This window comes from Panthera tigris, chromosome A3 (assembly GCF_018350195.1).
Source record: "Panthera tigris isolate Pti1 chromosome A3, P.tigris_Pti1_mat1.1, whole genome shotgun sequence".
Lineage (NCBI taxonomy): Eukaryota > Metazoa > Chordata > Mammalia > Carnivora > Felidae > Panthera > Panthera tigris.
Genome location: NC_056662.1, coordinates 51,758,049 through 51,772,992, shown reverse-complemented (window position 1 = coordinate 51,772,992; position 14,944 = coordinate 51,758,049). Strand labels below are relative to the sequence as shown.

At 39.7% G+C, this 14,944-nt stretch overlaps 1 protein-coding gene across 3 annotated transcripts in view; it reads left to right on the top strand.

Annotated features, from left to right (window-relative positions):
• Positions 1–14,944, top strand: part of LIMS1 (LIM zinc finger domain containing 1) — a 161,975-nt gene that overhangs the window by 84,548 nt on the left and 62,483 nt on the right. The window contains exon 1 of one of the 3 annotated variants that reach the window (XM_007097755.3): positions 7,562–8,149. The exons of the other annotated variants lie outside the window; for them this stretch is intronic. Coding sequence (XP_007097817.1) covers positions 8,043–8,149 — 107 coding nt within the window. The 5' untranslated portion in view covers positions 7,562–8,042. Of the gene's footprint in view, positions 1–7,561; positions 8,150–14,944 lie in introns of those variants that run through there. 3 annotated transcript variants of the gene reach the window in all.

The window sequence follows — 14,944 nt, the reverse complement described above, 5'->3', positions numbered from 1 at the left end:
CAATCACTCTCAAATGGTAAAACTATGCAGGAAATATTGTCCTTATTGAAATAATTATGTCTTTAGAGCTTTCTTAAAATTTTAAATTCTTTTTTTGTCATGGAATTGAACTTTTATCTGAGCTAGGGAGAAAAAAATAACAGTAAGTGAAGAGATGACACTGACGTTAGAAATGAGGCGACACAAATTTTTTTATGTTGCCTTTGAGATTAGAATTTATACAGAACCTGGAAATATTTTGAGAACTTGGTGAAAACAGTTTTGATATAAAAGTTGATGTGTTGACAGTGCTAACTGTTTTAATGAATCCTATAGTGGGGTAAGGCAGGTATTGTGGTTTATTTTTTATGACACACCTCTTGAATTCCAGGGCAGGGAGCAGAACTGTATTTCTTCTTCCAGGTTCTCAGAAGATCAAAATTCCTGGCTCGTGACTGACTCTCTTGGAATGTGGAAATAACTGTTTCTTCCCTCCTCTCACACACAAGTACTTCACCTATTGGATTTTTTTAAATGAGAGTTTAGTTTAGAAACAGGCTCAGCACATATCGAGGTATAAGGTGGACAAGTAGAAAGAGTAGAAACAATATTTATAGCAATGTTATAAAACGTTATATTAAAACATATGTCTTAGGTTGAATGTGTGAAAATTTTTATTTTCAGAAAAGCTCCCTTTGTTGAAATATTACCAGTAGGATTTCTTTTTAAAACAAGTTTCCTTAGAGAATTAAAAATTACTCTGTTAAAAAAGTTTAATCTTACACTCCGTTTTCCAAAAACATGTTTAGTGCATCAAATGAGGTACAACATTATAATTTATGCTCAACTGGGTGGCTCAGTTGGTTAAGCGGCCGACTTCGGCTCAGGTTATGATCTCGCAGTCTGTGAGTTCGAGCCCCACGTCGGGCTCTGTGCTGACAGCTCAGAGCCTGGAGCCTGTTTCAGATTCTGTGTCTCCCTCTCCGTGACCCTCCCCCGTTCATGCTTTGTCTCTCTCTGTCTCAAAAATAAATAAACGTTAAAAAAAATTTTTTTTTTTAAATAATTTATGCTCTGGAGGAAAAGTGCAGTCCTCCTGCAGACACCTACTTCCTTATTCCTTCCCTATGGTCTCAGGGCTCTGTTGAGGAGTATTCTCTGGTTTTGCAGCAGATGTGTTTTGGGGCTGGGATGATCAGTATGCCTTTTCATGGCATTTTATATTTTCATTAGATCTTACTTTTGGAATAGTTCTTTTCTCCCAAAGAGAAAGTACACAGGGAAAGAACAATCAAGAAAAGTTCAAAGATGCTCAGTATCTTTCTCCTCTGTTCCTGTCTCTACACTGAGGATCTGACATATGGTGGGACTCCAGGAAATACTTGTTGAAGAGCTAATGTATAAATCCTGACCCTTGTGTTCCTAATTTACTCAGCAATGGAATTTCTCACTAATGCAATCATTAGGGGTAAAGTGTGCTGTGTCAGAACTTAGTCGACATTGGCACATCATGTTACTCAGGTCCTTTCTTAAAATCAAGTCCTTTTAATATAGGGGAAAGACCAGTGATAATCATCTAATTTGGTTTCTTGTGTTTCTAAATGGAAAAATTGAGGATTTTCATAGTGAAATGACTTCCTGTGTGCTTATATGTCAAGCATAGCAAGAAGACTGACAAACATGGAATATTTCTGGTTTCTTTCTTGTACCCTTACACCAACTTACCCCGTACTTAGCCCTTTCAAAATGTGGATGGGATAAGTTACTTGAAATTTTATTTCAAATTCCTTTGGAAATAGAATTCACCATATTTTGACAGCATCTTTTGAGAACAGTCTTTAATTATCTAACAAAGTACTGCAGATGACCTCATGTTGTTGGTCATGAGAGAAACTTCAGTGTGTGTCTGGCTCGGAACGATGCAGTGAAGTTCTCACAAGCCTCTGATGACAGGTCAGGCTGTCCACTCAGGTGTGTCCAGCTTGAGTTACAGAAAAGCTGATTAAGGAAAAAATTCAGAGGGACTTGTTGTGGTGTCATCTCCTTATGAATGGCATCGTTTTTTTGGTGATTTTTTTTTTTTTTTTGACTCTGGCCTGGTTTTTTAGGCAGTTTATTCTGCCTTCCCATATTCTTTGTTCTAGTTAATTTCATCTTCAACCTACTTATGATGGCATGTCAGAGTTAGAACTCTTAAGCAGCAGATCTGTTTTCAGTACTGCGTCCTTCCTGCATATTGATAGCCCAGAGCACTCTAGAGAGGTCTCATTTAGAGAGATAGCAGGGCTGATAAATATTTAGGAAATGAATGTGTTAGACATAGTGAGAAAGGACGATATTCTTACTTTACTAGAGACTTTGCTTTCCCCTGTAAATGATTATTCATAAGATAAAATTTTAAAAAGGATTCATTTTCATTAAGTTCAAAATTAGTTGCGAAACATAAAATTATTCTCTTATTATGTGTCACACAAGGAAATAAATGGCCTGGAAATGTACAACTGCTCAGCCAGTTTACAGGCTCTTAGTAGCTAGTACAAAAGTTACTGCTAATGAGGCCCACTTAACTCTGCCATGGAATCTGGTTTGTCGCTGTCTTATTTCTGTGTAGGAGAAAGATTCACAGTTTAGTAATACTAATGATCAGTTTTAGAAGTTTGATGTTTAACTAGGTTTCTTTACCCTTTCGTGCCTGAAGGAGTACTTAGACCAAGTACACTAAAACCTGGACTATGTTATAGGAGTACACTTATCATGATGAGCACTGAGTAATGTATAGAATTGTTGAGTCATTATATGTACGCCCAAACCTAGTATTAGACTGTATGTGAATTATACTTCAACTTAGAAAAACTAGATCATGTCAGGTATAGGTAAAAATCTAGGCTAAATTTTTTTTTTTATTCCAGTCCCAAGTGGGAAGTGTTTATACCGTGGGAGGTACTGTTCAACTCTACAAAAGCTTTTGACTTTTTACAGTATCACCAAGAAAGTAAATTTTTGTAAAAGTATAGAATAGGTGTGCCTTTTAAAAATCTCATTTAGGTAATGTTGAATGTCAAATGCAAAAAAAAAAAAGTTTCAAAATCTCATAAGTAGCACTGTAAAGTGATTAGGCTGTCAAAATCAATTGGTTGAACCACTAAATCAAAGAACTTATTTAAATAATGCAAACGTCTACCATGTATCTGGTCTTGTGGACACAGTTGTAAATGATCTGATACATTACTACCCTCACAGACCTGTTATGCTAAGGGGAGAGGTGGGTAGAGAAGCAACCTGTTGTGAGGCTGTGTGATTATGAGGACAGGAGCACAGTTGCCAGGGGAAGGCACTCGGAACAACAGAAAGGGAACTGTGGGTGCTTAGGGTCTAGAAATGCTTCTTATAAGTGATGATCCTTGCACTGAGTTGTAGTGGGATGATTAGGAGTTGGTCCATCTTCTAGTCTTATAAAGCTCCATGTGGAAAGGCCAGGAGGTGAGAGGAAGTGATGCCTGTCCTGGGAACCTCCCGGAATTCAGTGCAAGTGTGGGAGGGCATGGGCTCAGCAGGGTTCACTTGGCGCCCCATGGCAGTGAGCCAGTCAAGAGTTTTTCAGCAGGATCAATACATGATATTTTAAAAGAACACTTTGACGGGGCACCTGGATGGCTCAGTTGGTTAAGCATCTAACTTGATTTCAGCTCAGGTCGTGATCTCATGGTTCATGAAATCCAGCCTGCTTGGAATTCTCTTTCTTCCTCTCTGTCCCTCCCCTGCTCACTCTCTCTCTCTGTCTCTCAAAAATAAAGAAACAAAAAAATTTAAAGAGCACTTTGAAATTTGGAGGATAGATTGGAAGAGGGTAAGATAAGTGGAAGAAAGATTGGTTCGGAGACGTTAAGGGGAGACAAAGGAACTCTTCTGAAACAGTGCCTAGCCCAGTGCAGAGCACTGAGTGAAAACTTATTGAACAAATGAGATCCAAAATCCTACACCGTGGTGTTGCAGGTTTCCAGAGAAGGGGAAGATCAGTGCAAATCAGAAGATCCAAGGTAAAGTCCATCTGTTGGCTTCTGAAGAATCTATCGTTTCCCTGAAATGATGATAAAACTTTGTGTTCACATGCATTTTCTGAGTCATTAACTTTTGTCAGGTTCATAAAAGGTTCCTGACCTTCTGAAAGGTGAAAAACCACTGGGTTAGATGTTAGCCTGGCAGAACAGGACCTTGTGTGAGGCTCTGTAGAACTTTGTATTTAGTCATCTCAATAAAGGGCTTAAATTTATAAAAGATATTATCAGCTATTCTGATGACGTTAAGCTGGAACAGATATCTAATTATGCCAGGAGTCAAAGTACGGATTCAAAGAGAACCTAACAGTTTGGAGACAAGTGAACAAAAGTTGTAATCAGGTTCACAGCCCAACTGTACTGTATTGAAAGTGGGATAGAAGATGCTTCACCTTAACAACTTTTGTGAGCTGTTGCTCCTTAACAACCACTGGGCATGGGGGCTGAGGAAAGCTCTGGGAGTTCTGGAGTGCTGCCTGGTAGTGAACACTTGATGCCTGGAAGCCTCTGAGAAGAGGCAGAATCCCAGGTGAGTGATGCTGTATAGGAGTATGAGAGAGGAGTATTCCGCATTGGTCCTCAGAGATTGTTTGGAGTGCAGAATGAACTATTTCCCTGTATAGAGACCCACAGAAAATGCACTGGCACAGGCCTCCCTCTGTGCTGTCAACAGAGGGCACAACTGAGAGCTCTGTTTCTATGGAAAAGTATAAAAGTTAACAAAAAAAAGATGAAGACATGAGGCCACTTTTGCTGACACCGCCCTGTTGTGTGTTCCAGGGGTGGGCTCTCCCTCCCTTGGTGCTGAATGAAGTTCAGGAACACCGTTGTGAGGAGAGGAGTTGATAATCTGGCTATCCCGTGAGCTGCTTGGTCAATGGTGTGTTTTGTGGCATTTGTGAATTTCCTATTCAGAAATTGTGTGGGTTCCCAGCGTGTATCGTAGTGCTGGTTCTACTTATAGCTCAATAAAATCTGAGAGCACATCCGAAGGGGTGCTAGAGACTATGTGAGAGAGCTTTACCTTCAGCCCCAGAATTTAGTTTTACTTGGTTGTGACAATTTCGTTAGACCTTAAGCATTCATTTACTGAAATTCCTATTTGTCATTACAACCATTTTATAAATTTTTTTTAAGTGCTTATTTATTTTTTGGGAGATGGGGGGGGGGGAGAGGGAGAGGGAAAATGAGAACGAATGAACACGGGGAGGGGCACCAGAGTGGCATAGGGGACAAAGGATCAGAAGCAGGCTCTGTGCTGACAGCAGAGAGCTGGATGTGGGGCTCTAACTCACGAACTCCAAGATCATGACCTGAGCTGAAGTCCGATGGTTAACCAACTGAGCCACCCAGGCACCCCTCATTACAACCATTTTAAAAGTCAGAGAGCAAGAACTGTTTCAGTTTGTTTGTTATATAGCTTGGGAACTTTTTTTTTTCTGTTCACATCCTTTAACCTTAGACTCATCAAATACAGGATTCGTCCTACACAGTTAGGTGTTTCCTGTCTCGTTAACCTTTAGTAGTTGCCAAGCACTTTTTCCTTGTCAGCATGCTGCATTACTTTTTTAAAGCTCTTTTAAAAATCAAACTCTGTTATTTATATCTTTCTATAGAAACAAGTCCTATTTAATGTTGAGCTTTCTTGAAAGTAATATTACACTCTATGTTAACTAAATGGAATTTAAATAAAAACTTGAAAAAGGAAAAAACAATGTCAAGGTCTCTGTGTTTGTAGTGAATATAATATTAATTTGTATTGTATTCATCAAGCATCTAGAGTGGTGCCTAGAGTGAAAAGAAACAGAATTGGTGGTTTCTCTTCATTTGTTTTTCACATCTGTTTTGACAAAACTGTAAGAATTAGACACTTTAGGAATCCTAATTTTATGTTTGTTATGGTAAACTTTAACCTTTTCTGTATTTTAGGTCTCAGTAGGATCCTAGGGCTTTGTACAAAAGACATATGTAAAGACATATGTATTTTTTATTTATTTTTGAATAGGCAGAATATCCAAAGTTCTGAACAGAATTTGGTAATAGAAAGGCTTTCTTCTGCTACTGTCCCCAAGTTCCCCAGAGGCCTCCAGTATTACCCTTTTTGAAAGAGATAACATTTGTCACTTGATTCTTTTACATGTTTCACAACTATTTAAATCTAGTGTTAACAAAATTAGTAATTTCTTCCTTGAATCTTTAAAAGTGTGTGTTATCGGGCACCTGGGTGGCTCAGTCAGTTAAGTGTCTGCCCATTTGTTTCAGCTCAGGTCATGATCTCTCAGTTCATGGGTTTGAACCCCGTGTTGGTCTCTGCTCTGACAGTGTGGAGCCTGGTTAGGATTCTCTCTCTCTCCCTCTCTTTCTCTTCCCTTCCCCTGCTTGTGCTCTCTTTCAAAAAAAAAAAAAAAAAAAAAGTATGTTACATATTGGCGGCGCCTGGGTGGCTCAGTAGATTGAGTGTCCAACTTTGGCTCAGGTCATGATCAGGTGGTTCTTGAGTTCAAGCCCTGTGTCAGGCTCTGTGCTGACAGCTTGGAGCCTAGAGCCTGCTTTGGATTCTGTGTCTCCCTCTCTCTGCTCCTCCCCTACTCACACTCTGTCTCTTTCTCAAAAATAAACATTAAAAAAAATAATTAAAAAATGTATGTTACATTTTGATGGCAGCTGTAAGTTGTCTGTTTTCCGCTGGGGTGGTGGAGCCAAGGTGACAATTGTGGCCCTGAAGGGAGCTAACATCTGCGTGTCCTGGGTGAAGGAGTAAGATATGGACCCCCATCTTCCTTGTGGGTGCCTTAATATTTGTATTTATAATATAGATACTCTCAGGGGAATATGTTAATTCTTTAACCCTTGATGCAAAAAGAAGTTTCAGAGACATTTCTCTGTGCTCTTGTTGAGGGGATTCTAGAAGGGAAGGAGGTTGATACAGATCACTCAAGGAGAAATTATTGAAACCATAAAGTCAAACTATTGGCTAAGAAGTTGCCAAGGCTCTAGACTGTATCTGTGAGACAGTGCTGTATACTGAGTGGAACTGAATCAGAACTGGAGGCTACAATCCTGCATGCTGTTGCACTAACATCATTTGGAACTGTAACAGTAAAGACTTGCTCCATGTTATTTGTCCTCCATTATTTGCGAACCCCTCTTGCAAACACTCACCTATACCCCACACACACTAAAACAGAGCCCCTTTCTATCTTTGTCACTATCTGGTGTCAAATGTGCATCTACTAGGGCTGCATAGGCACCCAAAACACCTTTAGGCAGACAGTATTGATTACACTGAGGTGCATATTTGATGAGAGGGAATTTTTAGAATAGGTAGTTAAACAGATTTAGAAAATCACTGAATGGAGGTTGATAGAAGAAACCACGTTCCTTTCAGTTATGAATTTTTGAGTAACATCTAGGGGGAAAAGACACTTCTTTTCTAAAAAGGATTTCAGATAGAATGGGGAAAGGGAGGAATTGCACTGTTTCCCTCACAATTGTGCCTTTTTTTTTTTTTTTTTTAAAGGAAAATATCCCAAAGAGCTCTTGATGACCAGGCACTTCTTTATACTGACAGCTGCTTGTGGAGTCTTCGTGCATTTCCTGGCAAATAAAATAGGGCAGGACCCTTTAGTCATTACCCTACTGGAGCTTTTTAGCCTAATTTTAATTCAGAATGATGCTGGAAAGATTTATAAAGGAATTGGTGTGATTATTCATAACAATTAAACTTTGCTTATTAGTAAACACGTGAGACCCAGGTCCCTGACACCTCCCCCCATCCCCTCCCCCAAGGTGCAAGGCCCAGAGATAAGGCAGGCCAGGCCTTGCTGAAGAGGGTGTGTACCAACAGAGAAACAGGAAGCTGTGCTTAGCCCGGCTTGCCTGGAGGTTTCCAACTCTGGTCAGGTGTACTAAAGTCCCGGCAAGAGACACGTTCATTCTGAGCCCTAGCAGCCACGCTGCTCGGCATAAATGCTTCAGACTGTCAATAACTGATGTGTAGAGAGAAGTATGACTGCATTACAGCTTAAAGAGCTGTCCCACTCAGGTCTCTACCGGAGAAGACGAGATCGCCCCGATAGTGTGAGACTAAATGGGTTACCGGAGGAAGAGCTAAGGTGAGTGCAAAGTCATGGTTGGCTGGAGGTCAAGACACCTAGTGATTGCAGCGAGATTCCTGCCTCAGTGGATGCAGCAGTGGGGAATACACTTTGAAGAGGTTCCACTGAAACCTCTCAGTCTGTAATTAAAGACTGAACACTATCCCCAGATTGTGCTGGATTGGAACTGTGCAAAACTAGAACTCATTTTTCCATTTCTTCACAAATCCTGTAAGTTGTTTTAGCTGTTCCCCAAAACTGCTGTGCTGTCTTTAAAAATTATATAATCATCAAAGTAATATTTGGAAACAATTGATTTTTCCCCCTTAGTTTAAAGATAGATTGCTTTGGCTTATTAGAACATGTTTCTGTGAGGAGTTTTTCTTTGAATTTTGGTGGTGAGATTAGTTTGTGATGTTTTGAGTGGGGGTTGGGGGGTGTTCATAGAGCATTCTTTGTTATTGAAATGGTTGAGCAAAGGAATGCAGAAGCTATTGAATGTAACCTAGGAAGGAAGGACATCAAAAATCTGGAGACCATTTTAACTAAAAGGTTAGGGTGTTTTGTTTTGTTTTGTTTTCAGACTTAATTTGCCTCATTTTAGTTTTTGTTACAGCTATTGAGAATTGTTTTTAGATTTTTAGGTTCTAAAAAGTCCCTGCAACATTAAGCCATATGTTAAAATATGCTAACTGTGAAGGGTTTAGATTTTGTTTCTGAGATGAAGTGTTCCTGTTTTAGTGCTGACAGGAGGCTGCAGTAAAGAGAGACTTCCTTTTCTTTTTATTACGTTTACTCTATAGTACTTAAGTTTGTTTATGGACTCATGACTTAAGTATTTGAATATTTCAACTAGATGGTGAGAGGGATATTTACATGCTGTGTGTTATTTCTCTTTTTTCTATAAGTTCATTTTTAGAGTTTAAGTTCTATATTTAAATTTGACAGGGAAACAATTATCAGGAACGCTTTTTTAAACTTCTGTAAGTCTGTTTGTCTTACAGCCAGCTATATATACTACAGGAGCTATACTTTGGGAGGGAAACATTTACTTGAAAATTATCAACTCTTTCAATAACTTTTGAAGAGAATAGTAGCATTAAAGGACCATTATCGATGCTAACATTAGATTTTATTCCTTACTATGTCAGGTGTCTCTTAGGTACGTATAATTGTATCAATTTTGAATTGATTGGATTTAAAGACAGAATTTAAAGGCTTCAGAGTTTGAATTGTTACAAATTTTATGAGGTTTAGTGAAAATATTGAGCTCTCTCTTGCTAAACAGATAGGCTTTTGGAAGTGTCCTCTGAAATCAACATTTACAAGCAGACTCCAAACTACTCTTGAGCCAAGAGTGAAAAGTTACTGGAAACAGTTTTAATTTCAGATTTGGGGTCCTAAGGAATTTCCTTTATAAAAAAAAAATTAAGATATATAAAACAACATTTGAGACCAACCATATTTTATTTATTTTTCGGACAGTAGCAAAAGTACGCATGAATAAAATTGCGTTTATGCTCAAGGAGGTAGTTATTTTTATAATGACCTTCAAAACAACTGGATATTTTCCTTTTGTCTAGACTTCAAATCAAAGGAGGAAGAATATATTTTTCTTGAGAGAGATGGGGGTAGGTAGGGGCAGAGGGAGAGAGAGAGAATCTTAATCAGGTTCCATGCCCAGTCCAGAGCTTGATGCAGGGCACAATCTCACCACTGTGAGATCTTGACCATGAGATCATGACTTGAGCCAAAATCAAGAGTGGGACGCTTAACCAACTGAGCCACCCCAGTGCCCCAAGGAGGAAGAATAATTATTAAGAAGTATTGCTTGTTCTGTTGAGTTAAGGGGAAATATTTTTCCACCCATTCTGGTGATACAGTTCTCAGGTGATAATAAGGGACTTCTGCTTCTGTGATTTCTCTGTCCTTTACTGCAGAGAGAATGACCATTATTCCTTATTTTATTTAAAAAAAAAATTAATGTTTATTTTTGAGAGAGAGACAGAATGCAAGCAGAGGAGGGGCAGAAAGAGATGGAGACACAGAATCCGAAGCAGGCTCCAGGCTCCGAGCTGCCAGCACAGAGCCGGACGTGGGGCTCAAACCCATGAACTACAAGATCATGACCTAAGCCAAAGTCAGACGCTTAGCTGTCTGAACCACCCAGGCGCCCCTATTATTCCTTATTTTAGGAGTGTGGTACTTAGCTAGTAAAAGTAGGCAATTGTCTGTTTTTCCATGGACTTTTTATCAATTTAGAGAGTCAGGTTGTTTGTTTTTCTAATTTTATAGTAAGCCTATTTTTAGCATTAAATCAGGTTTCTTAGTTAATAGGAATCAGGGAGGGTAGGGACTTTGAAATTAGGCACACCCATTTCAGCACCACTCTGTTAGACAAGTTACGTAATCTTGTTAAACCTCAGTTTGTTCCTCTTTAGAACGAAGTAAAAATAACTGCCATTATTGAGCATCATTTACTATCTCATAAATTCCTCACCACCAACCTACAGAGGCAGAGGCGTTATTTAAAAAAAAAAAATATTTTAATGTTTATTTATTTTAGAGAGAGAGAGACAGACCACGAGTGGGGGAGGGGCAGAGAGAGAGGGAGACAGAATCCGAAGCAGGCTCCAGGCTCCCAGCTGTCAGCACAGAGCCCGATGACAGCACAGAGCTGTCAGCACAGAACCACGAGATCGTGACCTGAGCTGAAGCCGGACGCTCAACTGACTGAGCCACCCAGGCTCCCCGAGGCAGGGGCATTATTATATTGTGCATAGTGGTATAGGATTAATGGCTTTCATGCATTATTCAACTAATTTTTATTAGGTGCCTACTCTGCTAAATAAAGATGTAGTGATGAATCAGACACAGTTCTTCCCCTTTAAGGCACGCCACGGTTTTGGCACATGAACTGTGACCAACAGGTGCTCTTCACACAAGCAGTTGTTTGACTTTGAATACATGTAATATCAAACATTTCTCACACCGCCTCAGTATTGCACAAGACCCATACCTGCTCACATTCCTTCTCACTCTCCTGTTCACTTTCTTGGCATATTTATGAACTCTAACAGAATGATAGAAACTAAAAGAGCTATGCTCATTGCCAGAAAACATTTTTCTTGAAAGTTAAAAATAAAAGACTATGCTCTGAAACAAAATACAAGTGTTTAAGGAGGACCGTGAAAGACATGAAAACAACCCTGGCTTCAAACTTGTAAGAGGCAGCATGAAAAACACTGACTTTATAGACTTTTATTTTGATGTACTAAATATAACCTGAAACTTCCCCTATTGCATACTTTGTACAACAGACTATTACCCTCTACATTTGAGGGTTATGTTATGGCAATTTATTTTATTTAAATAGTAGTTGTTACTACCAGTGGAAAGTGTCCTGTGGGTCTTTGTCTTGAGTTCTAGAGCATGTCCTTAATTTTGGCTAGATTCTAACATGTCAAAGAAACCATTGGAAATTATTTTCCCTTGTGAAGCTCAGTGTTAAGGATTTGGATATAGTGTGGATGTTCATTTGTATCCAAGACTATATGAAGTCTGTGTATACAAATACAGATTGTCTTTCCGTCCAGTTCTCATGACCTGGATACAACTGGTATGACTTTCAAATTTGAGCAATGGACTCCTTAGCACAACATAGCTCACACTTTTATGTCAGTCGGCTCAGAGCTTGTTCTGAGTTTCACACCTCTAAAAAGAATTTACCCTTTTTTCCTTGGAATTTTTGATCTTCAAAAATCGCATCTAAGATAAACCCTTGGGGCCCCTGGGTGGCTCAGTCAGTTGAGTGTCCTGACTCTTGATTTCGGCCTAGGTCATGATCTCATGGTTCATAGGTTTGTGCCCAACATTGGGCTCTGCACTGACAGTGTGGAGCCTGCTTGGGATTTTCTGTCTTTCTCTCTCTCTGCCCTCTCTTGAGTGTGTGTGCATTCTTTCCCTCTCAAAAATAGATAAACATTTAAGATATACCCTTATCTGTATACTTAATCCTTAACTATTTATTCCATCCTTCAAACTATGTTGCACCCAGACACCTTGTTTTTTGATGAAACATGAAGAACATGCCTAACACAATACACACACACACACACACACAACACACACACACACACACACACACACACACACACACACACATTCACATACACCCTTTAAAATTCTCACTCACTTTTGGGGTGCCTGGGTGGCTCAGTCAGTTAAGCAACTGACTTCAGCTCAGGTCATGATCTCACAGTTCGTGGGTTCAAGCCCCACATCAGGCTCTGTGCTGACAGCTCAGAGCCTGGAGCCTGCTTCGGATTCTGTGACTCCCTCTCTGTCTGTTCCTCCCCTGCTCATTCTCGGTCTCTCTCTCTCAAAAATAAGTAAATGTTAAAAAAAATTAAAATTCTCACTCACTTTTGCTCTCTCTCAGATATAAAGGATCTGTAAGTAACTAATTGGGGATACCTCAAAAGTCAAGTCTTTGCTGGGTAGGCCTGAAACATAGTTTACATAGAAACATTGGCCACATCTGGCCCACTGCCTGTTTTTGTATGGCCCATGTGGATTTTATATTTTTCAGTGGTTGGAAAAAAGTTGAAAGAAGAATATTGTATAACATACTGAAAATTACGTGAAACTCAAATTTCACTATCCATAATAAATGAAGTATTTTTATTTTATTTATTTTTAATTTTTTAAATGTTTATTTTTGAGAGAGAGAGAGAGAGAGAGAGAGAGAGAGAGAGAGAGAGACCAACAGAGTGCCAGTGGGGGAGGGGCAGAGAGTGAGGGAGACACAGAATCCAAAGCAGGCTCCAGGCTCTGAGCTGTCAGCACAGAGCCCGATGCGGGCCCGAACCCAGAAACCGTGAGATCACTACCTGAGCTGAAGTTGGGTGCTTAACCGACTGAGCCACCCAGGTGCCCCTCAAAAATAAACATTTAAAAAAAATTTCAGGGGCACCTGGATGGCTCAGTCGGTTAAGCGTCCAACTTCGGCTCAGGTCAAGATCTCACGGCTCGTGGGTTCGGGCCTTCTGTCAGGCTCTGTGCTGACAGCTCAGAGCCTGGAGCTTGCTTCAGATTCTGTGCTTCCCTCTCTCTCTCTCCACCCCTCCCCCACTCATGCTGTCTCTCAAAAATAAACATTAAAAACAATTTAAATATTTATTTTTGAGAAAGAGAGAGTGGGGAGGGGCAGAGAGAGGGAGACAATGGATCCAAAGCAAGCTCTGCACCGATAGCAGCAAGCTCCATGCAGGGCTTGAATCTAGGAACTGTAAGATCTTGACCTGAGCTGAAGTCAGACACTCAACCAACAGAGCCGCCCAGGTGCCCCATAAATGAAGTTTTGCTGGAACACAGCCAAGCTTCTTTGCACGGTTGTCTCTAGTAGTTTCTTGCTACAGTGTACAGTGGCATTAGACCCTTGGTCTAGTTCTAAGATATAAAATCCTTCTGTTTTTCCCTGTTGTTCCTTTAGTTATGCACCTACTCTCTCCACTCCTCCACCTCCCAGTTAGATTTGTTGTACCTGGATAAAATCAGGGCTGTGTCAATCTTGAAATGAGTGAGGAAAACAAAAGAAAAAATACTTTGAAGTTTGTATCCCTACATGAAGTTGACTAGATGCAGCAGTAAGAATTTATTTACTTGTTAGAACTTCTTAATGCTATCTTTCCTGCACTTTTTGTGATGGAACTGGCCCACGAGGAATAGGAGGAAGTGCAAAGTAACCTTTACTTTCTGATTATTAAGTAAACCTTCTGAGCTTGTATCTTTCTAGATATAGGACATAATCATTTTTAAGTAGTGGGAATGTCCTTGGGTTGCTGGGGTGGCTCAGTCAGTTAAGCGTCCAACTCTTGATTTGGGCTCAGGCCATGATCTCATAGTTCGTGAATTTGAGCTTCACGTTGGGCTCTGTGCTGGTAGTGCAGAGCCTGCTTGGGATTCTCTCTCCCTCTCTCTGCCCTTCCCCACTCGCGCTGTCTCTGTCTCTCTCAAAATAAGTAAATAAAAAGTTAAAAAAAGAAAAAAGGTAGTGGGAATGTACTTGACTTGGTTTGAGAGTTGAAAACTCAGATCATGTGTTCTGAATAATACATTTCCACTGGTTGAGCCCTTGTTATGGGTTGGGCACTATACTAAGAATTTTCATAGTTTGGGAGTTTTTTGTTTGTTTTTTAACTCACAATTCAATAAGTGAGGAAGAAGAACCTAAAGTTGGAAAAGGTAATCATCATTATTAACCAGTTCCTGTCCTTGATTCTGAGTTCAGTTGAGGTTGGAGTAGGTCAGCTTAGGATGTGCATTTCTTTGCATACCTGCTTTGCAGTTTGCTTATTATTTCTTTGCCTGTATTTTGGATGAAAAACCAATGTTCATATTTGAGGTTGAGACATATAGTCTGTGAGACAATTAGGGGGATAAAATTGCAGCTTTGCCGTTTTTGTCTGTTCTTATTTAATGGTTCAGTGAGAACATATTTAATCTTCCTAACAGTGAACATATCACATAGTTAATAAATATTTTTTTCTCTGAGAGATGTATCATTTTGTCAGTTTTGGTTTCTTTAAAGGTAGTAGTGCTTTCTTATGTGTGTTTAAGGGTGTAATATAGACAAATACATGGGGGGGGTGGGATCATGCTGGAATATTATGCAGCTGTGAAGAAGAAGGAAATCCTGCCATTTGTGACAACATGAATGGACCTTGAGGGCCTTATGCTGATAAGTCAGAGAGGGAGGCACAAATACTGTATGATATCACTTTTATGTGGAATCTAAAAAAACTCACCTTG